Source organism: Natrix helvetica, assembly GCF_964273705.1.
Source record: "Natrix helvetica genome assembly, chromosome: 9".
NCBI classification, from domain to species: domain Eukaryota; kingdom Metazoa; phylum Chordata; class Lepidosauria; order Squamata; family Natricidae; genus Natrix; species Natrix helvetica.
This window is the reverse complement of record NC_138560.1, coordinates 8,878,132-8,900,058: the sequence shown is the minus strand read 5'-3', so window position 1 is coordinate 8,900,058 and position 21,927 is coordinate 8,878,132. Positions and strand designations below refer to the sequence as shown.

The 21,927-nt window shown below is 45.3% G+C and overlaps 1 protein-coding gene across 1 annotated transcript in view; it reads left to right on the top strand.

The window, feature by feature from the left end:
• The first annotated feature begins 398 nt into the window (after positions 1–398).
• The window catches only part of NPHS1 (NPHS1 adhesion molecule, nephrin), a 49,128-nt gene continuing 27,599 nt past the window's right edge, over positions 399–21,927 (top strand). Inside the window, exons 1-12 of the mRNA XM_081962144.1 lie at positions 399–501; positions 3,911–4,028; positions 6,195–6,398; positions 7,929–8,051; positions 10,993–11,124; positions 13,649–13,730; positions 15,992–16,095; positions 16,981–17,099; positions 19,785–19,956; positions 20,478–20,635; positions 21,476–21,617; positions 21,719–21,843. Of these exons, the coding sequence (XP_081818270.1) occupies positions 3,968–4,028; positions 6,195–6,398; positions 7,929–8,051; positions 10,993–11,124; positions 13,649–13,730; positions 15,992–16,095; positions 16,981–17,099; positions 19,785–19,956; positions 20,478–20,635; positions 21,476–21,617; positions 21,719–21,843 (1,422 nt within the window). The 5' untranslated portion in view covers positions 399–501; positions 3,911–3,967. The remainder of the gene's footprint in view (positions 502–3,910; positions 4,029–6,194; positions 6,399–7,928; positions 8,052–10,992; positions 11,125–13,648; positions 13,731–15,991; positions 16,096–16,980; positions 17,100–19,784; positions 19,957–20,477; positions 20,636–21,475; positions 21,618–21,718; positions 21,844–21,927) is intronic.

Genomic DNA, 21,927 nt, shown 5'->3' with positions numbered 1-21,927 from the left:
ACACACACACACACACACACACACACACAAGCTTTGGGTGCTATAACAGCTGCATGACCAGGAATTTCTATTAAAGGTTCACCAAAGCAAACTAGCAACTGCTTAGTGGGAAAATAACAGTGTGATTAGGTGTATACATCATGCTTAGTCATGAACTGTTAGACCTTGGCTTCCTAATTACTTCACAATTATCTAGTATCATGCATCACGCTGAGCTTAGCACCGGGCTTGGCCAAACCCAAACAGAGCATCTTATCATTTACTGAGATTTTCATTTGTTTATATCCCTTTTATCATATTTTTTTCCCCTACTGCATGGAAAAACTGGGAAATGGTGTCTTCGTGTTTTGATGATTTCATTCTGAATGCAAAGCAAATGGTGGAGGACTTTTTGCAAAGCTGATCGTTCCCATTGAGGGATGCCTCCAAGGACACTCAAAAGGAAACAAAATTAAAATAATGTTGGCAATGATGATGATGCAGGAGGAAGAGGAAATGCAGGTAAAAAGAATTGGTTGACAGTCTATGTGAAAGAGTTGCTACGATCAATTCAACATCTCCAGCCAAGATACAGTTTCTATCATGATGTAGGGGGACCTCTTATTAGTATTACTTTTTAAAAAAAATTTCCTTACATTCTTGGAAGGCCTAGAAGTGGGCAGGTCATATAGCACAGTTATGTGGAGGAGGGACAGAACTGGAATGCCAGCCATCTCACTGACTTGGCAGTCCCACTTCTGGAGAGGCTGGGAACAATCACTTGCGGCAATCTAACACACTGAAGAAGGTAAGAATGAGAAGGGAAGGACGGGCTGGTGCTTCCAAAGAACATCCAAAAAGTCAACAGAACTCTCTTCAATTTCTGAAGAGAGCTACATTAAGAAGCCAGTGCTAGTTTTATTGGCTTGAAGTCAACGGGAGTTGACTTGAGCTGGAGAAACTTCTTCATGGCAGAGAAAATTTGGAAATGACTCTAATGTCAAGGGATCTTCAGGAGATACCAACCTTCTTACCTTGCTGGGGTCTTTAAGGAGAAACAGAAGCCAGGAAGGGGATGTTCTACTTTTGGATTTCTTGCATCAAGAAGGCTGTCCTGTTTATTCATTTTCATTTATTTATTTGTTTTGTCAAGTTTGTATAGGATAATAGATACAAGTATATACAAGATTATGAGTATATGAAATGGATATAAATAAATGGGGACGTTAGGACAGGGATGGTAGACGCATTGATGCGCTTATGCATGACCCTTACAGACCTCTTAGGAAAGGGGTGAGGTCAACGGTAGACAGTCTCAGGTTAAAGTTGTGGGGGTTTGGGGAAGAAACCCTGAGTCAGGTAATGCATTCCAGGCATTGACCACTCTGTTGGTAAAGTCGTATTTTCTGCAATCGAGTTTGGTACAATTTACCTTAAGTCTGTATCTATTGTATACTGGTATATTATACATCCCCTTGATGTATAAATTTAGGCTTCCTATCTTTGCAGTGTGGGAAGCGGTGGTTCAGTGGCTAAGATGCTGAGCTTGTCCATCAGAATGGTTGGCAGTTTGGCAGTTCGAATCCCTAGCGCCACGTAACGGACTGAGCTCCTGTTACTTGTCCCAGCTTCTGCCAACCTAGCAGTTCAAAAGCATGTAAAAAATGCAAGTAGAAAAATAGGGACCACTTTGGTGGGAAGGTAACAGCGTTCTGTGCACCTTCGGCATCTAGTCATGCCGGCCACATGACCACGGAGACGTCTTCAGATAGCGCTGGCTCTTTAGCTTTGAAACGGAGATGAACACCGTCCCCTAGAGTCGGGAACGACTAGCACATATGTGCGAGGGGAACCTTTACCTTACCTTTACCTTTGCAATAGCTTCATTATTCCATGCTTTCTTCACCTGGAAAGACTACGAAGAAACAAAGTTGAGATCTAAGATGGATCAGAAAGATTGGACTCAGACTCCTGACAGTTCCATACTCAAAAAACAGATTTCTCCTTTAATACCCATCGTGGGAGGGTAGGACTGTATTAAAATCTCCCCTGTTCATAAGATTCCAGCTGGCCATTCATTCATGGAGAATTGGAGAAAGATTACCCCCCCCCCCCCAATTTCTTCCTCCCTTTAGGTGCTCTCCAGATAGTTTTGCCTAGTGATGAAGAACTTTCAGCCGACGACGCAGCCAAATTTCTGGGGGGTGGCAAGGCAGACATTTGGGGAAAGCTAAACTATATTATATATTACTCTTTTCAGCTGATATTTTCCTCTTTTAAATTGTGTGTAGTCTCCTTCTCTGAGCTGTAACTCTAGTTCTATCCGCTGAATTAGAGGCTGTGTTGTAATGCAACCCACTTAACCAGGTCAGCTATACAAACCTTGCAGATGCATTCTTTTCCTCCCTAGCTCGGGGCTAAACGAAAGCCTACTGCAGAGTTTTAAATACAGAGAGTTCAAGGGCAATAGTAGACAGAGCTGACTTTTTCTTTCTCACCAGCCTGTCTTCTGCTTCCGATCAAGAATTACCCGGAGGAAATTAGCAGGTGAAGTGTTTACCCCTCCTCCCAGAATCAAAATAAGTAACGACCCACTGCACGGTTTTAAATAGATGTAACAACCCGAAGTTAGCTCCATTGTGCTCAATAGGGCTTATTTTTTTGACATTGCAGCTTGACTAACCAAGTCTCTGTGGATGAGATGGCTGTTTAAGACACAAGAGCAGAGTGGGGGGGAAAAGAGCTGACAATACAGTTCTTAAAACAGTGTAAAGATTCATTTGCTCTCTCCACTCTGGACAACGGGACCTTATAATAGATTCTAACCTTCTACATTCCTTCTGGTTTACGTCCTTCTCACTGCTCGGTGCACTTGCCATTTCTGAAAGAAACAAAGGAATAATTTGAGAATCGCAGTCTGTTGCCCTCCGGAAACTTGCAGTGGAAGTGTCTGTCAATTTATTCAGATTTAATCAGGTGCTTTTAACGTGAAAGAAAGACAGACAGACTCACTCTGGGATGCCTATTTGCTTGCAGTCTCAGAAATGCCTGATCTTATTATTAGTAACAATTACATCAGGAATAAGTGGTGCAGAATGCCATGAATGATTTCGGTGGGATAATTACAAGGTGTTTTTATACAACAAACTCAGCTGGGTTAGTTAAAGCAGGGGTCCCGAACGCCCGGGCCGTGGATCACCGACACTGGTCCATGGCATACCAGAAACTGGGCTGCACAAGCAAGCGAAGCCCCATCCGTGGGATGCAGGCAGCACACAAAACCACACCCCTTCTGGACTGCGGAAAAACCTCACTCCACATAATTGGTCCCTGGTACCCCAAGGTTCAAGAGCCACTGAGTTAAAGACTTAGCACAGTGGTGTCAAGCTCAAGACCTGTGGGTTGAATGCTGCCCGCAGGGTGCTTAGATCTGGCCCTGGAAACAGTGAAGAACTGGCCCGCAATGCCTCTGCCAGTGAAAACGGAGGTTGGGAAGGCTGCATGGGGCCCTCCTAAGGTCCATTTTTGGCTGTGACGGCCTCCTGCAGCCCTTCACCGGCAGACGGCTGCAGGAGGCCCTTGCAGTCGAAAACGGATGTCGAGCTGACCACACCCATCCTGGCCACACCCTCGACCCCCAGATGTTGAACACTACCCTGATGCGGCCCCCAATGAAATTGAGTTTGACCCCCCTGACTTAGCAGCTACATCCCCAGAAAAGGCTGAGCTTAGGGTGAACTTCGAGGATCTCCCGATGTCTCTGTCTGTATCTCACATATAGTGCTATGTGAACTCCAGCTAATTGTGCCCCCCCCCCCCCCCCAATATATTGCATGTATCTTGAAGAGTATTTTCGGTGAATACAGAATGTGGCAACTACTTTCGTGTCTACCGTTTGCTCAGTCAATTCTTGTCTGACAACTGTTTGCAGGATTGTAAACACCTGGAAAACCTGGTTTCTTAACCTCCAGATCATCGGCAAGTAGGAATGGCATATTGTGGCTTGCTTGTTCCCCTGATTGTCTACTTTATCCTGGAGGTGAACAAAGGTGAGAACATTCAGCAAAAAGAACCCAGCAGAAGGATGGGGCACTATTCTATGTTTCGGTCCCAATAAGAGACATAGAGGAACCTGGCTATAACATTCAAGGGGAACAGAAAATGTAGTACAGCTTGTTTCAATCGATTGATATTTTATATGTGAAAACACTGCATGGAGGAGTCCCAGGTGCTCTCTGAAGTTGGTTGTTTTCTTGCAGACATTTCATTACCCAAATTAGGTAACATCATCAGACGCGGTGGCTCAGTGGCTAAGACACTGAGCTTGTTGATCAGAAAGGTCGGCAGTTCGGCGGTTCGAATCCCTAGCGCTGCTTGACGGGGTGAGCTCCCATTACTTGTCCCAGCTTCTGCCAACCTAGCAGTTCGAAAGCATGTAAAAATGCAAGTAGAAAAATAGGGACCTTCTTTGGTGGGAAGGTTACAACGTTCTATGCGCCCTTCGGCATTTAGTCATGCCGGCCACATGGCCACAGAGACGTTTTCGGACAGCGCTGGCTTTTCAGCTTTGAAAAGGAGATGAACACCACCCCCTAGAGTTGGGAACAACTAGCACATATGTGAGAGGGGAACCTTTACCTTTATGCGTAAATATACAGATGTGGCAAATCCATGCAGGTTATTCTGTAATATTTTCAGGTGGTTTGCTTTGCCTTCTTCCTAGGATTGACAGACAGCGACTGGCCCAAGGTCACTCAGCTGGCCTAATGTGGAACTAGAACTCATTGTCTCCCACTTAATCTAGTCCATTTCCTTTAATCACCATGTCGAACTGACTACCGGCGTGAATGCGTATGGCAGATAATATTACTTAAAAGGATAAGCAAAGGAGCAAAATTTAAATCTGCATCGGGCTGGCGTACCTCGCCTGCCTCCAATGTTTTGATCTTTCTCCAGCAGATCAGATAGTAGCAGGTAGAAGTGTGACACAGCTGACAGAGCAAAAGAATAATGTTTGAATGTAGGCTTTTACCCCTCTCCTCCAATTTTCTCCTCCTTTCTCTCTAAGCAGACTTTCTCAGCTTTTCCAAATGAAACATTCTTTACACAGTTTGTGTTGAGCTCGGAACAGAATTGGCTGACTTTGAACAAGCAACTCAACTGCTGAGATTTTTTTAAAAAATAAATTTTATTAATTTTCTATTGTTTACAGTTGCTAGTGCTTAATAAACATTGTTTAAGCAGTACTTTTTCATGTGGCTGTTGATAAAAATAGGATTTGCCAACATGATCGCCAACATCCCATGACGAATAGGGCACAAGAAGAAGAATAAACATTGTGTTGTATGGATAGTTAATTTGCTTAACAATATAGATTACATTCTTAATTTCCAACCCTTTCCCCCCAACCACTAGTAAAATAAGTTCCATGTTTGATAATATTCTATGTCTTTTTTGTGTTTAATTTTCAATGTATGTCTATCCATTCCTGCACAATCTAGTATCTTCCTAATTATCTCTTCATCTCCTGGTGCTTCTTCATTTTTCCAATATTGTGTGAATATAATCCTTGCTGCTGTTAGGGCATGTAATATTAAATATATATTTTGCTGATCATGTTTTTCTGATATTATCTCTATATAAAAATGGCTGTGTGTATATATATATATATATATATGTGTGTGTGTGTGTGTGTGTGTGTGTGTGTGTGTGTGTGTGTGTGTGTGTGTGTGTGTGTGTGTGTGTGTGTGTGTGTGTGTGTGTGTTCCAGCATAACTCTGGAACGTCTTGAGCAATTTCAACCAAACTTGGTACATAAATGATTACTCTCTGGAGAAAAATGCTGTGGGGGTAAGACATCCTTAACACACCTCGAGGTGTGTGTTCTGTTAAGATGCAGTCTGTTGTGGCTTTAAATGGCTTCTACTGTACTGTCGTAAAATGGCTTCTACTGTACAGCGCAGTGGAGTTACCATGGTAACAGCTTTACAGTATTCCACAAGGGGGCTCCGTCTGGTAAGGTGGAAAATCCAACAATAGAAATTAAGTTTGGTCCGGACATTTCCCCCCTATAAATAAATACCCGGGCAATGCCAGGTTATTGGCTAGTGCCTAATAAAAACAGTTCAGGTTTAAAATCTATTTGTTTCCCCATCATCTTCAACTGCTGAGATCCCTCCATGTTTTTGGCCCTGTTTTTGCCCATGTTTTGGTAGGTTGCCAAGCAGAGATGCTTCAACAGGTTTTCCGTGTGGAGCCAGAGAATGTCACCATTGTTGAAGGGGAGACAGCTCTGCTGAAGTGTGAGGTGGAGAACCCCTCTGGCACCGTGCAATGGGTGAAGGATGGGCTTTTACTGGGCCCCAACTGGAGCATCCCTCGGTTCCCCCGTTATAGCATGACGGGTGAGACTAGCAAAGGTGAGATCTTTGGAGAAATACGAACTGGCTTCAAACAGAAGTTCCCACTAGGCTGGAAAGTTCCTGTACTGTGCTGGAGGCTGAGAGGCCCAAAGTGGGACAGCGTTGCCTTTGCGGGGTAAATCAGATTGGAATCACAATCAGATGCGCCACTTGCACTTCATTGTAAATCTACATTGAGAGAATCTTGGAAGTCTGAAAGAACAAATCTCCTCCCCCCTTGTTGTGGCCCACCAGTGGCCAGCAGATTCGGACAGTGAGGAGGTTGGGGAGGAACACGGGCCAGTCCTGGAGTCTGGGGAAGGTTACGACGAGGGCTCTGCATCAGAGGCAGAGATGGGGCCAGAGCCATCTGACAGTTATCAGCTGCCTTCAGAGTCAGACATCAGTGAGGCAGATGAACAGCTGGAGCCTGTTCCTGATGTGCACAGAGTTGCCAGATGAAGGGAACAGCTAAAGAAGAAGGGTCGACTTGGGAGTAAGGCCACAGCAAAACACCCTCTCAGCAAAATGGGTAGCAAATCAGTTAGGAACCCACCACTTGGTTTATTATTATTTTTGGCAGCTGTATCCTTTTATATTTTGTGTTTCCTTTTTTTTAAAAGTTCACTTCAGTGTACATTTTTTAAAAATTATTTTAAACCTGTGAACCTTTGAGCATGGATCATAGGCGAGACACACTTGAGAGAGATTTTTACTTGACAAGGGTGTACAACCTTAATCCTGGAGGCCGATTGTGACTTATCCAAAGCTTTGCTGAACCCCTCAGAGTCCTCTTAATCATTGCTTAATTGGGCCACCGACTGTGGCAGCAGTCATGAGGAACTAAGTTCTTGGGGGGCACCCCATTGCCATTAATCAAGGCAACCTAACAAAAAAAGAAAGCCATTCTGACTTTGTGCTTACAGCCCACCCGAAAGCTGAACTCTCTCTCTAAGCAACATGCAAAACCATTTGGGGGATCCTCAGATGGTCCTAAACCAGAATGAAAACTCCATTCAGAAGTGCTGTTCTCAAGTCCTTCTCTTTGGGCTTTGATCGAGCCGTTGTAGCCTTTCTCTTGACTTCCTTGACTTTCCCTGCAGATAGCCTCGACTTGAAAGCTCTTGTAAAGCAATCTTTGCCCAGTTTCCCATTACTTTGGTGAAAAAGAATTTCAAAGAAGACAGATGGGGGAGTGAGAAAAGGTTGGGAAGACTTTCCTAAGCTTTACTTCATAAGTTATGAAGACGGGAAAATAATTGGCTGATTTGCTTTTGAACTGAGCAAATGAGTCCCAGTATTGCAATCCATTATTTCGGAGGCACGGCTAATGTTCTTAGGCCCCATACCTCCCGTTTTAGATACGTTTTGCCTCACTTACTTCACAGGAGGATGGGTTAGAAGTAAGATGCCCCGTTGTGACTGGAGAGGAATCTGCCCCAAGGTTGTATGGGCAGAGTTAGGCTAGGGTGTAACTCATGAATAGAATTAATATGAACCAAATGCGCCTATCTTTTTTTTTTTTTTGCTTGCGTCTTGTTGCTTTAGGGATATATAACCTGCAAGTCATAAAGAGCCAATTGGAAGACGATGCCTTCTATGAATGCCAGGTTGGGCCCACAGAAAAAAGCACTGGCATAATTTCCCATAGAGGGCAACTGACAGTGCTTGGTAAGTATAGCTGGAGTCACGCTGCCTTAGGAAGATCTCTGGAACTCAACTTTGATTCTAGCAGGGGTGTCAAACTGGATTTCTTCGAGAGCAGGATCAGCATTGTAGTTATCCTCTGTGGGCCAGCGGGGGTAAGGGGGTGGGGAGGAAGGGAGATGGGATGGATGCCTCCTGCAGCACCCCACTGGTCAAAATGGAGCCTACACACAGCCCACCCTCACACTCCGTTTTTGGCCTGGATGGCCTCCTGCAGCAAAGGCCTCCACACGGCCCATTTTTGGCTGGCAGAGTGTTGCTGGAGGTTGGGGAGATGGGCCATGCGGGGGCCCATTTTGGCCAGCAGAGGCACCGCAGTCTAGTCCTCTGATATTTCCAGCTGAGCCCCGCAGGCCAAATTTCAGCACCCCTTGGGCTGGATCCGGCCTGTGGGCCTTGAGTTTGACACCCCTAGATTATAGGAACCATTGTTAATATGAGAAATAAAGAGAAACCACAGTAACTTCTACTCACAACAATGGGTTTAACCAGATCAATGACAAATCGCATGCTATGCTTTGGTTTGTTTGAACTTAGGTTAGTTTTTGCAATTTGGTTTGTTGTGCAGGACATCCGGCCAATTTATGGATCATTCAATGTCACGAAAAGGTCGGTTAATTCAATGAGTGGGTACATTTGTGGGGCATCTTCAGAGGGCATCTAAGGAACGTTGGCATCTTTGCTGTCCTATTTAAATTAGTATTACAGCGTCCTCTTCCAGGATTCAACAGAGATCATTTCAGCACAACGGACAGTTCAATGTATCACCTTCTCCTTCTCAATCTCCTCCAGAAAATATTCAAATCTTATGCATCATTAATTGGAGGGATATTTTTAGACGAGCAGAGGAGGCGGGGCTGAAAAACCCCACTCAGAATGAGCAGTCAATAGTCTGCAGGAAAACTTTAAAAAACAACAACAACAATTGGCCTCGGACTCCACTTAGGATGACATCACACCCTCCTTTTGGGTAGGAGACAAATGAAGTAGACATGTGAAATTTCTGATGGGCTTAACACACTTCATTCACATTACGCTCACCTACCCTTTAGGTGGAATCAATCCAAACATGACCTCATGGCTGGCTTCTTTTGCTGCCAAAAGAAGTGATTTAAAATGTGCAACCGCCACTGCCAAAAGGTTGCGTGTCTCTCCTTTAATATAATCGACCCTAACCTAATTTAACCTTTATTAACTCTTCGGTGTTTCTCCAGGAATGTGATTTGTAGGAATGCCCCCAGAAATTGGGCAGAAAACCCTTTTCTTCTTCAATCCAATGCAGCTAGAAACTCACAAGCTATGTTAGAAAAACTCTAGTTTCAAAGATAGCAGAGGTCGGTGATGGCTAACTGTTTTTGAGCGACCCCCACCTGCACATGCACGAGTGACCCTCACCATGCATGCACGAGCGACCTCCGTACAGGGTGTGTGTGTGAATTTTCACCCTCCCCAGGCTCCGGAGGCTTTCCTGAAGCCTGGGAAGGGCGAAAACAGCTTCCCCCGGCCCTCTGGAAGGCCGAAAATTAGCTGGCTGGTACGGGCATGGGCACTGGAGCTGAGCACTGCCAAGGGCTGCCGTGGTGGCATATATGGCTCTTGTGGCACGCGTGCCATAGGTTTTCCATCACGGGCATAGGAGGCAGTCTTTAGCACGCAACCATTCATTTAGCAACTGTTCTTTTTTTTTTAAAAGCATTTTTTATTAGATTTTAGAATAAACTATAAAAATATGAAAGCAAATAATAGGACACAGCGGGGAGGAAAAAGGAGAGGAAAAGTCATGGGGGAGAGGAAGAAAAGGAAAAAAAGACATTGACTTCCGACTCTCTCTGTTGCAGTAGATTAAAACACTAACATCGGACCTCAACTTTTTACTTTTCCAAAACAATATAAAACAGCCATTTCTATAACGCCAATCAGTAAAACGCAAAATCAACGTTTCGTTTTTTGTCCACCTCAAGCACAAAGTCCAGACGTGGTTTCCATGTAGCAATAAAAGTAGTTGCATTCTTTTCTTTAACCAAAACAGTCGATTTATCCATCTCTCCCATCCCCATCAACTTCTGTAGCCATGCATTAGTCTTGCTGCCATCAACATACAGTATAAGATCCAGATGCCAATTTTTTCCCCAATTCTCTTTCCATTAAATCCAGAAGGAAAGTTTCTGATTTCATCTTTATCTTCATTTTAAGAATTTTCTGTATTAGAATATGAGTTACTCCAAAATGTAGCTACTGTTCAAAGCTACAATGCCACTGGGGAAAAAAAAAAAGACTTATGAGCTGTCTTCACACTTATAACGGACATAGCATCCCCATGGTCAAATTTTAAGTGCATGCATTTATGACAGATATAGCATCTTGCCACCATGAGCTCACCATTTCTAACCTTCATGGCCCGTTTCGGACAAGCAAAGTCAATTGGAGGAAGCCAGATTTGCTTAGTGACCGCCTGATTCATTTAACAACTGTGGCAAAAAGGTTGTATAATTGGGTATGACTTACTTAACAGCCACCTTACTAAGAGCTATGGCTGTGCAGTGGTTAGAATGCAGTATTGCAGGCTACTTCTGCTGATTGCCGGCTCCCAAAAATTTGGCACTTCGAATCTCACCAGGCTCAAGGTTGGCTCAGCCTTCCACCCTTCCGAGGTGGGTAGAATGAGGACCTAGATTGTTGGAGGGCAATAAGCTGATTCTGTAAACCGCTTAGAGAAGGCTGCAAAAAGCACTATGAAGTGGTATATAAGTCTAAGTGCTATTGCTATTACTTAGCAATGGAAATTCCCATCTCAATTATGCTCATAAGTCAAGGACTACCTGTACCATTAAAAAAGGAGAGAATTAAAAACAGAATTTTAAAACAATCATACACCAATCCTTCACTTTACTTCTTTTCCTCGCAGTTCCCGTCAAAAGGCCCCTTTTTGTAGAGTACGAGGCTAACAGTGTGGTGACTTGGATTGCTGGCATGGAATACACCCTGCGCTGCCAAGTGAAGGATGCCCGACCACCAGCTGAGATTACCTTCTGCAAAGGTGAGCCCGTTGCTTGAGCATCCCAGCGACCGTTTCCTTCCCACCCCCCTGCTTTTTTGAATTCATGTCAGCGGCTATATACATTCTTTCATAGCCAGTAGGAATTGCAGGAATGGCAGAACTTACCGAGCATCAGTAAATGTTTCATGGGCTTTTTGTGCAAAACACAAGGGAACCTGCTGTGTCTGTGAGGGGTGAGAAGTTCAAGACAGATACAGCAATTCAGGGTTACTTTGCAGAAACTGTTCCTGGGGAAAGTCACCCTGCAAGCCGTCATTTGTGGATTCAAAGCCTGAGATAACAATTTACACCAGGGGTGTCAAACTCAAGGCCTGCAGGCAGCATCCAACCCATGGGGTGCTTAGTTCTGGCCCACAGGAGCTGCCCTGAAAACAGTGAAGGATTGGTCCATGGCCCTCCCAAGCTTCTTTTTCACTGGAAGAGGGTTGCAGGAGGCTGTCACCGCCAAAAATGGAGCTCACAAAGGCCACATGGAGTTCTCCTGAGTGCCGTTTTTGCTGGCAGAGGGTTGCAGGAGGCAGTCGCAGCTGAAAATGGAGCTCGGGAGCCTGTTTTTGCTGGCAGAGCACTCAGGCCATCACAGGAGCCCCCGACACAAATGACATCGAGCTGGCCATGCCCCCCTCCCCCGGCCATGCCCCCCTGCCCCCCCTGAGGTCAAGCACAACCTTGATGCGGCCCTCAATGAAATTGAGTTTGACACCCCTGATTTACACCATGGAAAAGACCACCAATGAACAAACTGGAGATCTAATTGCACTGAATGTCGACATGGGATCCCTTAAAGATGTTGCTGTACTAGCAGAACCCAAGCAGAAGATGCTTCATTCTGAGAAGGCAGGAGCAAAACAGTCCCTGGAAATGATTTTGCAAAACAATGCAACCCCTTGCTTCTACCGGTAGCAGCAATTGGGTTGCTTCTCTGACTTTCCTTTTCATTAGTTCCAGATGTTGCAGGCCTCATCCGGTCAGCTACTGGAAGCATGGAAAGAAAGTCCTGACTCTTCCAACAATTTGGAACTGCCCGTTGAGGCTCTGAGACAACATAAATTATCTTTATAATACGAAGAGACTTGCGGGGGTGGGAAGGAAAATGCCGCACGGAGAGGAATCACAGCTGTCTTGCCCAGGCCAAATAAACAGAGGCAAAAGAAGGATTGCGAGGCAGAAGATATCTCACAAAGCAATGCAGGCAATTTACCCATGGCTGTCTTTCCAATTTTAGCTAACTCCCATCTACAAATATTTCCAAGCCCTTCTCTTTCGCTCACATTCTGTGGCTCAGTTCATCTAATATGTGGATTAGATTAAAATGAGCTTGGAGGACTTGTGGTTCAACATCTTCAGCGAAATAATTGAATACTAGATGAAGTAAAACCCAGTGCATCACTGGATGTGTTAATAATGAAGCTACACTTTAGATATTTTGGACATCAAATGAGTCATTGGGGAAGACTCTGATGCTTGGGAAAAAAATCAAAGGCAATTGATAAAAGAGGCCAACCGAAAGCAAGGTGACTAATTTCTGATGATACAAGCAGGTGCTTACAAGGACTCAATGAAACAATGGTCAATCCTGGAGAAATAATGTCCATCAGGTCATAAAAAGTTGGAAGAGACTGAGTGATTATATAACATGTTTGGGAGCTCAATCACTGTCTTAATACATTATAGTGACATTGGACCAGGGGTGGGCTACTATGGGTTTGCCTGTGTTCAGGAGAACCCATAGCTAACATTATGGCTGGTTCAGAGAACCTCCAAATCTCACCCCTGGCTGGCCCAGCCTACCCTGCCCCTCCCCTCCCACCCCTCCCCACCCAGGAGTCTCCATGCAGCCCATTTTGGATGCCAGGTAAGTGCAGGGCGTAGAGGCTTGGGGATGGGGGGAAAATGGGCCACCCAGAAGTTATGGAAGGCCAGAAAGGGGGCCATTTCTGGTCTCGTGGAGGGCCTCTGGAGCCTGTGAGAAGCAGTTTTCACCCTCCCAAAGGCTCGAGGAACGCCTCCGGCGCCTGGGGAAGATGAAAATGTCCCCCTCCCCGTGGTGCAAGAGGCTGACTAGGCCACACGCACCATGGCCACGCCCACCCAGCAACTGGTAGAGAACCCATTGCTGAAATTTTTGAAGCCCACCCCTGCATTGGATGTCACGTGAAGCCAAAACATTCAATTGGGCAACGCACGTCACATGAATGTAACCATTCTGTTCTCGTAGTCTGATATTTAATATGTTACCTGGTTTCTCTATCCTTATTTAAAACTGACAATGGGTGCTTCTCTGTAGAATTTTCAAACCTTTTCGAACTCTTTCTATGCGGGTGAAATGACTAGTCAGGAAATGGCCTGAATGACCTTCATATCCAACTTCCTAACAATTATAAAAATTACAGTAATCCAATCCATCGGAAGGGCACACCGGGCTAATAGAAGCTGTAGTTACAAATCTGTAGCCATTAATGTGTGTAATCTGAAGTTTTATTACCTTTTTTTTAAAATCCAGCTGACGAAGAACTGGCAGATGTGACATCTACTATCCAACCGGGCTCTGCAGAGAAACTCTTCAGCACTGAGGCCACGTTGAGGTAAGGAAGAGCTGAACAAGGGTCTCAAGGAGATTGGCAGCTGTTAGTTTTTCTTACTCAGTGGGTGATATTTCAGGTTTCTAAGAACCAGAAGACGTAAATTCGTATCTTGTGTTTGCCATGAATTGCACGACTGGTCTTCAGGAAAGCAATCCTCAGTTGAAGCTCGCTATTCTTTTGCAAAATGGAAATAAGATGTTGAAAAGAAAAGGTCCCAAAAGTCCTAGTCCAGTGCTGGTTAACTTTTTCTGAACCAAGTGCCCAAAACGTGCGTGTGCCCAAACCCCCCAAAGGCAATGCTTGCACGCCCTCGCGCATGCATGCCCCCAGGTGCCCCCTGCACACGCCCCTGTGGCCCACCGCTTGCCCCGCGTGCATGCGCACAGAGACCGAAGACCAGCTGGCCGGTGGGAGGCATGTACACATGGGCGGAGGAGCTGAACTGGGGCGATGGCTCGTGTGCCCACAGAGAGGGCGCTGCATGCCACCTGTGGCACGCGTGCCATAGATTTGCCATCCCGGTCCTAGTCAGACCCCATCAGTTCAGGACTACTCTTGCAATACTAATGTTGAAAGCCTCCCCTGTGAGAAATCGTAGGTAACACTGGGACAGGATTGTAAAGGAAAGCAGAAATAAACTACCAGGAGACAAAAAATGAGGCCAGTGGTGGTTTATCTCTTTACAACTCAGTCCAGGTAGTGAGAAACCTGGGAATACAATACAATACAATAGCAGAGTTGGAAGGGACCTTGGAGGTCTTCTAGTCCAACCCCCTGCCTAGGCAGGAAACCCTATATATGGTTATCCAACATCTTCTTAAAGGCTTCCAGTGTTGGGGCATTCACAACTTCTGGAGGCAAGCTGTTCCACTGATTAATTGTTCTAACTGTCAGGAAATTTCTCCTCAGTTCTAAGTTGCTTCTCTCCTTGATTAGTTTCCACCCATTGCTTCTTGTTCTACACTCAGGTGCCTTGGAGAATAGTTTGACTCCCCCTTCTTTGTGGCAACTCCTGAGATATTGGAACACTGCTATCATGTTTCCCCTAGTCCTTCTTTTCATTAAACTAGACATGCCCAGTTCCTGCAACCGTTCTTCATATGTTTTAGTCTCCAGTCCCCTAATCATCTTGGTTGCTCTTCTCTGCACTCTTTCTCGAGTCTCCACATCGTTTCTACATCGTGGCGACCAAAACTGAATGCAGGATTCCATTCAGAAGAAGAAGCATTGCAAATCGTTCAAAACATTCTACTTTAATTAACCCATTATAAATGAGAGCGGGGACATTCCAAAACCAGTGTTGGAAGAAATATCCATTTGGTTCAGTTCCAAGCTGGGATAAAAATGCTGGAGACAACATGGAGGGTGATTGGAAAGATAGTTTATGGAACAGAACCGCAAAGGCAGTCCTGGGTCAGCTGAAATGGTTGAATGAACGGATGGATCTTTATAGGTTTCTGTGACTTTGAAGTCTGAACTGTTCTGGGGCTAGTGGTGCAATGAAGGGGATTGTGTGCTGAAAGGGGGTTGGGCAATTCCTATTGTGGCTAGTGGCTTTCCATCCTGTGTTGAATCTTGGGTGAGGGGCTGCTTTCTAATCCTACCACCCTGCTTTGGTCAGCTGTCAAATTTTGCTGGACAGAGTTTCGAAATATCCTGTCTTGAATGGGCTTCTGCCGACAGGATTTGCTTTGCTTATGAATAGAGCTATCTAGGCACTTGTCTTCCTCTTTCAATAAGCTCTTTATCCCTGTGCTGGCATCTGCTTTGGGCTATTAAGAAAGACTTGGGGGCTGCTTTCTTGTCTTTAAGAGCATGTTTCTCCGTTTCTCCTTTAGGGAAATATAATATTCTGCCTTTTTAATATTTCCCAAAATATTTCATTCTTCTAGGACAGGGGTTGGCAACCATAAACACTCAAAGAGCCACAAAGATCCTAACAGGAAGCTCCCTCATTCATTTCTGAAGCGGGCCGGAAGTCCGGTTCCCCCACCATAGAGTCTCTCCTCCTAGCGCGGCGTCCTTTTTCCTCTACTTGTCCTAACCAAAAGCCCTATCAATTGTGGAGCCAACCAACGACAGGGAGATCCCTATTCTAGGAGGTGGGTGGGTGGGGGCTTCCCACTCCAGTTCCCAAGATTCTGTATCTACCTCTAATCTAACTCTAAAGATCTCTTACTGAAATCTGTGCAGGTCCTTGATCTTTCCCAGCTTCAAGGGCTTAAGACCCCACAACTATTTTTTTTAATGTTTTCTTCCAGGTTCATTCCCCAGAGTTCAGACAACAAGGAACTGCTGACCTGCAAGGCTGTGAACACAGTGACTTTAATACCAGTCATTGTCAGCTTCACCCTGAATATCCTGTGTAAGTTGTTTGGAATGCTTTGTCAGGCCTTTTACCCAAGGATTAAGGAAGTGTCATCAAAATAACTGCACCAGGGCTCAAGGCAACTCTTATTACTGTGTTAATAAAAACAAACAAACACAAAAGGAAGTGGGCTGGGGAGAGAGAAAGGAGGAGGATGGAAGGAAGGAGGAGAACAAGACAGAAGAGAAACCACTCCGAGTAAATATAATGAAGAAGGGGACGGAAACCAGGAATGCCATCTAAGGAAAATAAATGGATAAGATCAACCGAGGTAAATCGTTGAGATCAGAGGCGGTATTCAGCCAGTTCTGACCGGTTCTGGAGAACCAGTTGTGAAAGTTTTGAGTAGTTTGGAGAACTGGCAAATACCACCTATGGCTGGCTCTGCCTCAATGTATTTGCTGCCTCCCAAGTCCCAGCGGATGGCTTGGTTCTTCTTCTGTTGCCCTGAACAGGAGAACGGAGCTGGAAAGCAGGTTAGTGGGGTGGGGAGGGAATGGGGATTTTGCAGTAACCTTCCCCCGCCACACCCCACCAAGCCACGCCCACCGCACCACTGCCAGAGAACTGAGAGTAAAAAAAAAATGAATCCCACTACTGGTTGAGATCATGAACGGTGTTTTTGAGACCGTTCTTAAAACAAACCAGGTGGGGAATTCTGGGAGTTGAAGTTTTTGCCAAGGCTGAGAAACAGTGTTCTAATGGATGAAAGGTTCATCAACCTTGGAATACAGATGAAGCTTTGTGGGAGGAAATTACAAGGTGCACCACACTCCAGGAAAGATGCTAAGAACTTCCAAAAGTTTAGTGCCACTTCCCCTAAGTGTCTAAAGTGTCTAAAGTCTAAAGTGCTTTTGAAAGTGGTTCTTTTTTTTTTGACAGTCCCACCTCAGCTGCCTGTCATCAAGGGCTACACAGGAGCAGTTGTAAAAAACAAGGAACTGAAACTGACCTGCATTTCTCCAAGTGGGAATCCTCTTGCTACACTGCAGTGGCTGAAGGTGAGCAGAAGAAGTTCAATAAAGTATTTAAGTTTTGGATGAATAGGTTGCTGTGTGAATAAAATCCCCAGCTTGGAATTTCTGGATTGGAACCCAATAAGGGAGGGAATAATAATGACAGATATGCATTTTCTTTTTTCTTGGTGCAAGAATTTTGCTTCATTGTGTTCACATCAGAGACATGCTTAAATTAGAATATTTTTATTTAATAGAAGCAATTAAACTTAACAGTAATTGCATACCTTAGTACATTGCACAAAATACTTAACTTGGTTGCTGAGTTAACCTATATGGTTATTGTCTTGCAGCAATGGCATTCAAAGCTAGGATTAATCACCTACCTATAACTAGTTTACAAATGGTTTAAATTGTTGTTCCTTGTTTTAATAAGGTTTCCTTTATAATGCCTCCAATTTACTGCTTTTTTGACGCAATGACTGAGTGCATAAAATGTGTTTGTTTCATTGCCTTAGTCCATTTTGTTGTATTTGCATGTTGAATCCTACTAAGTTCATACAGTACCTTTCTCCGGGTTCCCCCATTGTGCCAAACACTATCCAATAATAAAACTAATCTTAGCCTATTGTGAGAATGCAGCTGCAGCTAAGTCTTTAATTGATTCACTTAAATGTGTCTTACCAACCTAGTTATTTGGGGCACATTTCATCTGTGAGCAAATTCACCCAAGGAAGTGTAATTCATGGGGGAGGGGCGTGTGCTGCTTGCTTAAGATGCTGAATGCCAGCATGGAATACGGGAAGTCCTTGACTTCTGACTGGTTGCTTATTTAATGTTCATTTATATCCGACCCCGCAAAAGGGACATGATCCAGATTTGAAGCTTTCGACATCCAGCCCACCCTTCCAATCATGTGACTTCATTTTGGGCACTCAACAGTCAACCTGCCTTCATGGCTGTTTGTTTGTTTTGTCAAACATGTACGAGATAACAGGTGTAAGTATAAACATGGACATGAACACAGGAAATGGGTATGAATAAATGGGGGCAATAGGACAGGGACGGTAGGTGTACTTATGCTTGCCCCCTTACAAACCTCTTAGGAAAGGGGCGAGGTCAATGCTAGATAGTTTAAGGTTAAAGTTATGGGGGTTTGAGGATGTTTATGTTTATTATCATTTATGTCCGACCCCAAAAAGGGGACTTATGATCCAGATTTGAAGTTTCTGACATCCAGCCCATCCTTGCAATCATGTGACCTCATTTTGGGCACTCAACAACCAATCTGCCTTTATGGCTGTTTGTAGCGTCCTATGATCACCTGACTGCAATTTATGATGTTTCTTCTGGAAACTGACATTGACCCTCCCATGCTCCGTTTTCACTGGCAAAGGCACTGTTTCCAGGGCGGCCCCATGGGCCAGATTTAAGCACCCTGTGGGCTGAATCTGGCCTCTGGGCCTTGAGTTTACACCCTGTTATAAGGGAAGGACAAGCAAAGAAGGCAAGAGACTGATGGCTTTGAAGGGGCATTGTGGATGGTGTATGATGGACCTGCAGCTAAGATCCACCCTGTGCCAGGGTACCACTGCTTCCAACGGCTGCTCATCCCTCCTTTGCTCCATCTGGCTACTTCATCTGCCTTGTCTCTGCACGTAGGAAGAGATACAAGGGAGGGGAAAGAATAATGGGTTTCACTTTCCTTGTCTTCTCCTTCTGTAGGGTTGCATTTACATATCATTAAAGAAGGAAAGAATGCTACTTTGCATAACATTTACATGTGCAAATGTACAGAGATAAATGAATGTAAATACTAGTCAACTTAGCTCCGGGACATGGGGGGTGGAATCCACTGACTGTCTCAGTTTGCTGACCATGTATAAGCTACATTTGATGAGCTTAGATGAGACAGTTCTTCAAACAGAGGTTGCTTTCATATATTTAATGGCCCCTTGTAAAGTCAGACCCACAAACCCCTAACACGTTACTTCTAGGCCAGGGGTGTCAAACTCCAGATCTGGCCTGTGTGGTGCTTAGATCTTGCTTGCTGTGTTGTGGCCCGCCAGTGGCCAGCAGAGCTGGAGGCAGATTCGAATAGCGAGGAGGTTGGGGAGGAAGATGGGCCAGTCCTGGAGTCTGGGGAAGGCTCTGAGGAGGGCTCTGTGTCGGAGGCAGAGAGGGGGCCAGAGCCATATGCCAGTTATCAGCTGCCTTCAGAGTCAGACATCAGTGAGGCCGAGGAACAGCTGGAGCCTGTTCCCAGAGTGTGCATGCACAGAGTTGCCAGATGAAGGGAACAGCTAAAGAAACAGGGGTTGACTTGGGAGTAAGGCCACAGGTGGACAATAAATGGCCACTCCCAGAGGAAATAAAAGTGGAGCAAAAGGGGAGTGGAGTTTGCAGGAGGCAATAAGTTCGCTTAATTGGTTCGTGACTCTCCGAGACCCCTTGCCAAGTTTTGCGGATATCGGCCTGTCAGCTTTCCAAGCCAGAGAAGGTCTGTGACTGAAATCCTTCCTTGAACTACTACAAGTGCCCCTGACACGAGTGATGTCAAGCTGGCCATGCCCCCCTTCCCTCCCCCCAAGGTCAAACACAACCCTGATGCAGCCCTCAATGAAATCAAGTTTGACACCCCTGTTCTAGGTTCTTTAATGGGCCTGCCTCCATCCTTGAGGTTTCAGACTCATCATTGGGCATCTCAAGTGATAGTCTTCTGCCTTTCAGAACGATGAAGTCATCTCCAGGAATTGGGAGACAGATGACACCAACCAATTGTCCCGAAGTTCCTTGAGCCTGAAAATCACACCAAAAGACAACATGGCCGTAGTGAGCTGTCAGGCCCTGAACCAAGTTTTATCTCTGCCCTTGCAGTCCAACATTGTTCTGAAAGTGACGTGTGAGTCCCAACCAGTTTCTTTAGCAATCATGTCCTTCTTCTTTCTATGTCTGTTTTCAGGGGGTGAAATCAACTTACCTTCGCTACCTGTTCGCGAATGTGAGTGCGTGCATGGGCAGGGCTTCTCACCACCACCGCTACTGGTTCGCCCGAACCAAATAGAGCTTGCTGAATAGCACCACTGCTTGTATCTAAGGCTTCTTCTTCTTCTCCAGTTGATTTCTGTAGCTGCTGTCTCCATTTCTCCTTCTGTTTCTGTATAGAAAAGGTGGTTCCTAGATGCATTAGGCAATCTGACAACTGTGATTTTTCAAACAAGGAGATAGATACACTCTAACGATGTGCCCCAGCAGTTGTGTTAAAAGCAAAGGCTTTCTCCTTTTTGCAGGAGAGAAAGATATACTGTGCACTGTCAAAATGTCCACCCTGTGATGTGGGGGAGAATTGGGGTGTCTCTTCTTCCATAACAACGGATCACTTTCTTCCTTACCCTCCCTCCCTCCCATATTTCTGAATGGCAGTTCCCCCTGAGCAGGTGAAAATCACAGGCTCCAGCAACACTGAAGAAAACCAAGAGATCTTCCTGACCTGCTCCGCTTCTACAAGCAACCCACCGGTGATGCTACGCTGGTGGCTGGGATGGAGAGAGCTCAATGCTACCGAAACCACCATTTCAGAGGTAGGCAAGACCAAAAAACTGGAGGACCATGAGGCAGGTGGAATGATTCCTTTGGTAGATCTGACTCACCTGGAGACCAATTATTCCTGGACACTGAGGTTGCTCAAGGACAGTGTTGGCTTGGTCTGGGACCAAAAAAATGCCCTTAAACACTGTTCTGACTTAGGCTTCCCAAAAGCGCGAAGCCGACTCCTCGTCCTGATAAAAACCCCTTTTATTTAGTTTGAAGTGAATTCCTCTCCAGCAAAGTCCCGGCCAACGGTCTTTCAAGAGATTTCACAACTACAGACCATTATCAGGCTTGGAGAGCTGCCAGGATGATATCTTCCAAATGCCACGCTGTAGCAGACCATACTTGGCAAGAAGTCAGGAAGACAGATCTTCACTCTGTTGAATGAATGGAGTCTCCTGAAAATTTCCTTCTCCTTTCACTCTTCTTTATTCCGTATGGGAGGGGCCATTCACTGTTTACCTGTGGCTTTACTCCTCAGTTGGCCCTTGTTCCTTAACTGTTCCTTTCTCCTGGCAGCTCTGCGGATGTGCGCACTGGGAACAGGCTTCAGCTGTTCTTCTGCCCCACTGATGTCCGACTCCGAAGGCAGCTGATAACTGTCAGACAGCCCTGGCCCAATCTCTGCCTCCTACGCAGAGCAGTCATCAGAGCCTTCCCCAGACTCCCAGACTGGCCCATGTTCCTCCCCAACCTCCTCACTGTCCGAATCTGCTGCCAGCTCCACTGGCTACTGGCAGGCCACAACGAACAGCAGACTGGCTACATAGATATCTTTTTTCTCCTTGGCAAATAGTAGTCACTGAGTAAAGTATGCTTTCGTCTTGCAGGCAGAGTATGGAGGAATGGTCACCATATCCAATCTGACATATATAGCATATCGAGAGGACAATGATCTTCCCCTGATCTGTGAGGCCTTCAATGAAGCCATCATGTACACCAAGAGTGCTTCGGTTACTCTTAGAGTAACATGTGAGGATGAGTATGGGAACCAGCAGGGTTATGTTGTGTGTTAAGCTTCTTTTCTTCCTGCTAATTGTTTTTTTTTTCCCTCCCTATTTTTTTAACCCCAGATCCGCCTCAGAAAATCTGGCTTAATGTGCCACCACCAGAGACATATTTTCGAGCCGGTGCTGAAATCAAACTCATTTGTTTTGCCAGCGGTGGGAACCCTTTGCCTCGTCTTGATTGGTACAAGGTACCCCAAACACTTGAGCCTCCTCTTCTTGAGACCACTGTAAGGAGTTTTAGTGAAGACTAAAAGACTCCATTAGCATTGGTC